The sequence below is a fragment of the Zalophus californianus genome, chromosome 11 (assembly GCF_009762305.2).
Source record: "Zalophus californianus isolate mZalCal1 chromosome 11, mZalCal1.pri.v2, whole genome shotgun sequence".
NCBI lineage: Eukaryota > Metazoa > Chordata > Mammalia > Carnivora > Otariidae > Zalophus > Zalophus californianus.
In genome coordinates, this window is record NC_045605.1 from 76238183 (window position 1) to 76244034 (window position 5852).

A 5852-nucleotide genomic window follows, 5' to 3' on the forward strand; every position below is an offset into this window, starting at 1 on the left:
ATATAATGGCTCCAGACTTCTTTTTCAATATACACAGAGGGACTACAGGAGTTATTTCCTTTTCCATATAAAATCATCTCTTCAATGGAAAATATGTTTCAAATTAGGCACCGAGTTCATAAATGAGTGCAGTGTGAATGTTTTATGTCAAAAAATGTAAAAGATTATGAGAAATGAGAAGTGTGCATTTTATGTATTTATGCTAACCTCTGGATTCATTCTCTTTGGAAATATTGGCATCTCAATCCCAATCTGGGGCAAAACCACCTTATTTTAACTTACAGTTCATTTTAAGGAAAAATGTAGGGGGAACAGTTGCTTTAGAGGCTGCTCTTGAAATGTGAGCACAGTGGTTTTGAAACTATGCTGGTATGGAGATTAGGAGCTCCTCGAACCAAGCTAGAGCATTCTGCTTCCAAAGTGAGCAACAATTTTCTGAGACTAGTATTGGCTCAAATTTGAAAATGTCTTCCATATATATTTCTTGATATTTGATACTTTCTACAGCCTGTCTTGGAAAAAAGGAATGATTGAGGAACGAGCATGTAGGAAAACTGAGAAATGGAAATTCATGCTTGCTTTAACTGCTTGTCTGCCCCCCACTCCCAACCCTAGGACACCCATGCTTGTGACTTTATGGCAGACATGTAATAAAGTCATTCTTTTGTACTAAAAATTATGTCTAGTTTAAATGACATAATTTAATATATAAACATTCGGTGCATTACACACATACACACATGACAGACTAAAATCCCATCAAGATTTCCTGGTATCCCACCAAGTGAAATGGGAGAAATCCATCAGTTTAGTTGATAGGGGCCTTTTTAACTCTAGTGAAACTCTTCACAAACAAACGTTGATCTGGGTATCTACTTTTTTAGGAGATAACTGTTCTTATAATCAGTTTTATAGACAGTGACATTAAGACCCAAAAGAGAACTGTGCTGCCAGTGCACACACACAATATTCAATGTAAGGATCAGAATTCAGGAAATGCTGAGAACTGTTTTTCCCCACGCAAAGTCCCCGGTCAATTGCCTGTTGTTCAAACTTGGCCAAGCATCAACTGGGTCCTTATCATAAAGCACTGGTTGTACATTTGTGATGGCAAAGAGGAATAACAAACTTATCAAAATTTTGTCTAATTCCTCTAACTCTCCCACTCTGCCTGGGGGAAGGTGGGAGCAGCCCAGGCAAAGACAAGTCCACTGGGAGCTGAAGTAGAGTCCCCACCACAGGCAATAGGGAGTGGTAAAAGTTAAGGAGGGGCTACAGCCCAAACCCTCCTGATTACTGAAGTCCTAAATGCCAGGGACAGAGTCTGAAAGGATAAATAATGTGAAAAGGCAAGATAGGATATCAAGTCAGGATATCAAACCAAGAACAGGACATGGATATTAAAAATAGAACAGGTAAATTGTGAATGCATAGGCAGGAGGTCATTGGTTTAGCCTCCAAGCATGAGTTTTTGCCTAGGACAACTTTAATGTTGGTTACATACTTGTCAAGGTCAGTGCGTCAGTGTGACAGTTGCAGAAGATTAAGATATCCAGAAAATTACTGAATATAGTTTCTACAGTTTCTTTCAAAATAAGCTTTTTCCTCTAGGTTTAGAAATACTGTTGGATCAATATTTGGAATCAAAACAGTGACACCGCTATGTAATAAGTTCCTTGGCATTTGACACACTAACCAGATCTCTTTATTAAATGATGTTGAAGCATGCTTACTGATGACAACCAATAAGAGCCTGTGATGTCCCCATTATAATGCCCAAAATTATTTCATCAAGGAAAAATTAAATGATTACGTGGTTCTTTGATAATACTTATTCCATAGATAATCTTTCAAGGAAATTATTTGTTTAACCAGAACATCCTATCATACACTAACCTAGGTTTATTAGACTTTGGGGAAAATGTTTTAGTTTTCCAAACTTCTGAATGATTGATTGTTTTATTCATCAATAGGTATTTATTGGGTATTTAATATATTCCAGGAACTGGTAGGGACTGAAGTTTAAAGACAAATAGATACAGTTCCTGGACTCGAATCATTTGCCCTTTAGTGGCAGAAAGAAGTGCACCACTAATGTAATCCAGACTGAAATGTCCTGTGTTAGAGGTAGACACTGGATATTTCAGAAGTCTGTAAGATAAGAGTGTTGAGTTCATTCACTGTTCAGGTCTAATTAAGGGAAGTTTGAACTGAGCCACTTCCCTTGAAATGATTAGACAAAAATGGGGGCACCCGAGGAATGGTATTTTGAGCAGAAAGAAAAGTATATGTAAACTTCAGTCAACATGGCATGTAAATAATTCATAGTATATGGAGTGTATGGGGGTGCAGGGAAGGAGAGATAAGGCTAAGAAGTAAGTTCAAAACAGATTAAATAAATCTTATATTCCTAGAAAATGTGGGGCTTCTTGGGAGTGTGTGTGCATGTTCACAAACGTGTGTGAAAATATAAAAAATGCTCCTCACCATGACGCTTTAATGGAAAATTAATATTTTATTAGGAGGACTATATATATTTCTACTTGCCTTCAGGTGAGAGGTTTCATCTCAGAATGCTGAGAGAGCAGGCATTATATGTGGTGGCATGAAGAGAAAGCATGCCCTTTGGAATCAGATGGATCTACATTTGAATTTCATTTCCTTTACTTCTTGGCTCTGTAATCTTGAGAAAACCACTAAATTGTTTCCAGTTAAAATACAAGATTGTTAGGAATTGTAAGTACAATAAAACAAGGATTTTATCCTGAGGTTTGCAATGGGTCTTAATTGTTAATTATGCATTTTTCACGAGTGTCCTTCATCTCCAAATACTTCATTTTTTTTTTCATTTTGTAATTTTGTCAGTTTTTTCTTATGTATACAAAAGGAAAAGAACTTTTATTACTTATTTATAATAGCCTCTTATGCTTTTATGCTTCCTTGCCAGATGCCTTCAGAGCAGGTGATTTCTGGGCTGGAGGTTTCTGACCTTCCTGAGACTTTGCAGGCGCTGCATTCTGGCCTGCAGCTTTTGGGGGTGGGGATCCTTCTGGGTTGGAGCCTTCCTGTCTGCAGCAGCCATCTTTTTTGCTGGAAATTTTGCAGCTGCCTCAGCGGGACCCTTAGCAGCAGGTGCTTTTTTGGGAGGAACGTTCAGGAGAGCTGCTTTTTGCAGCTTCCTGACATGGAGCTTGATTATTCTGTTGTTCCTTGTTTTCTTTACCTTCATGACTTTATAATGATCAAAATCTGTCATCTTGGTTTTTCTTTCTCTGGCTTCAATCCATGTGGCCCATCGTGTGGCTGCCCATTTTGTAAGGATACCTGCCTTCTGCCACGCTTGTCGGACATACTTCTGGCCGGCACTGTGTGGGAAGTTGAGGATGAAGTCAGTGAGCTGCATGGATTTGAAAGGCATAGCCTGTCTTCTTACCTGAGTGCAAGGTCCATCAGCCAAAGCCCTGTTCTGAGCAGTAGCATTTACAATCCTGACCAGCTTCCCTGTAGGAGGCCCAAAGGAGATGTAGGTCACCCAGCCAACCTCCATGAAGCACCTAAAAACCATGTTGGCAGGGGAGAAGGAAGAAGGCATTCCCTACTGTGCACATGTCTCTTTTATAATTTTGTCAGTTTTTACTTTATTCTTTTTAAGTTTTTATTTAAATTCCAGTTAGTTAACATACAGTGTAATATTAGTTTCTGGTGTACAATATAGCGATTCAACACTTCCATACAAAACCCTGTGCTCATCACAGCAAGTGCACTCCTCAATCCCCAGCACCTATTTCACCCATCCCCCCACCTACCTCCCCTCTGGTAACCATAAGTTTGTTCTCTATAGTTAAGACTCTGTTTTCCGAGTCTGTTTTTCATTTGCCTCTCTCTCTCTCTTTTTCCCCCTTGGCTTATTTGTTTTGTTTCTTAAATTCCACATATGAGTGAAAGCATACGGTATTTGTCTTTCTCAGATTTATTTTGCTTAGCATAATACTCTCTAGTTCCATCCATGTCATAGCAAATGGCAAGCTTTCATCCTTTTTTATGGCTGAGTAATATTCCATTACACACACACACACACACACACACACACACACACACACACACACACACACACCCCACCTCTTCTTTATCCATTCAGTCGTCAATGGACAGTTGGGCTGTTTCTGTAATTTGGCTGTTGTAGATGGTGCTGCTATAAACATTGGGACATTGGGGTGCATGTATCCCTTTGAATTAGTGTTTTTGTGTTCTTTGGGTACATACCTAGTAGTGCAGTTGCTAAATGGTAGGGTGGTTCTATTTTTAACTTTTTGAGGAAACTTCATGCTGTTTTCCAGAGTGACTGTATCAGTTTGCATTCCCACCAACAGTGTATGAGGGTTCCCCTTTCTCCACATCCTCACCAACACCTGTTGTTTCTTATGTTGTTGATTTTAGCCATTCTGACAGGTGTGAGGTCATATGTCATTGTGGTTTGATTTGTATTTCCTTGATGATGAGCAATGTTGAGCATCTTTTCATGTGTCCGTTTGTCATCTGTATGTCTTCTTTGGAAAAACGTCTATTCATGTCTTCTGCCCATTTTAAAAAATGATTTATTTTTTTATTTATTTGAGAGAGAAAGTAGGGAGGGGCAGAGGGAGGGAATCTTTCATGCAGCCTCCCTGCTGAGCACAGAGTCTGACATAGAGCTTGATCCACAAGCCATGAGATTATGACCTAAGCCGAAACCAAGAGTCAGACGCTCAACCAACTTAGCCCCCAGGCACCCACTTCTGCCCATTTTTAAGTGGGTTATTCATTTTTTGGGTGTTGAGTTTTATAAGTTCTTTATATATTTTGGATGCTAACCCTTTATTGGGTATGTCATTTGCAAATATCTTCTTCCATTCAGGAGGTTGCCTTTTAGTTTTGTTGATTGTTTCCTTTGCTGTGCAGAAGCTTTTTGTTTTGATGTAGTCCCAATAGTTTATTTTTTATTTTTCTTACCTTGCTTCAAGGGACCTATCAAAAAGAAATTGCTATGGCTGATGTCAAAGAAGCTAATGCCTATGTTCTCTTCTAGGATTTTTGTGATTTCAGGGTCTCACATTTAAGTCTTTCATCCAATTTGAATTTATTTTTGTGTATGGTGTAAGAAAGTGGTCTAGTTTCATTCTTTTGTATGTTACTGTCCAGTTTTCCCAACACCATTTGTTGAAGAGACTTTTTCCCATTGCATATTCTTTCCTGCTTTGTCAAAGATTAATTGACCATATGATTGTGGGTTCATTTCTGGGTTTTCTGTTCTGTTCCATTGATCTCTGTGTCTGTTTTTGTGCCAGTACCATGTTGTTTTGATTACTACAACTTTGTAATATAACTTGAAGTCTGGAATTGTGATACCCTCAGCTTTGTTTTTCTTTTTCAAAGTTGCTTTGGCAATTTGGAATCTTTTGTGGTTCCACATACATTTTAGGATTGTTTGTTCTAGTTCTGTGAAAAATGCTGTTTGTTATTTTGATAGAAATTGCATTTAATCTGTAGATTTCTTTGGTTAGTATAGATATTTTAACAATATTTGTTCTTTCAATCCATGAGCATGGAATGTCTTTCCATTTCTTTGTGTCATCATCAATTTCTTTCATCAGTGTTTTATAGTTTTCAGAGGGCAGGTCTCTCACCTCTTTGGCTAGGTCTATTCCTGGGTATCTTATTGTTTTTAGTGCAATTGTAAATGGGATTGATTCTTTAATTTCTCCCTCTGCTGCTTGATTATTGATGTATACAGCTGCAATAGATTTTTGTACATTGATTTTGTATCCTGCAACTTTACTGAATTCATTTATCAGTTCTAGCAGGGTGTTTTTTTT

General features: G+C 38.2%; 1 protein-coding gene across 1 annotated transcript; it reads right to left on the bottom strand.

The window, feature by feature from the left end:
* Positions 1-2953: 2953 nt before the first annotated feature.
* Positions 2954-3565, bottom strand: LOC113915476 (60S ribosomal protein L14-like). The gene has a single exon (XM_035723114.1). It carries the CDS (start codon positions 3563-3565, stop codon positions 2954-2956), a length of 612 nt encoding a protein of 203 aa, XP_035579007.1.
* Between the last annotated feature and the right edge of the window lie 2287 nt (positions 3566-5852).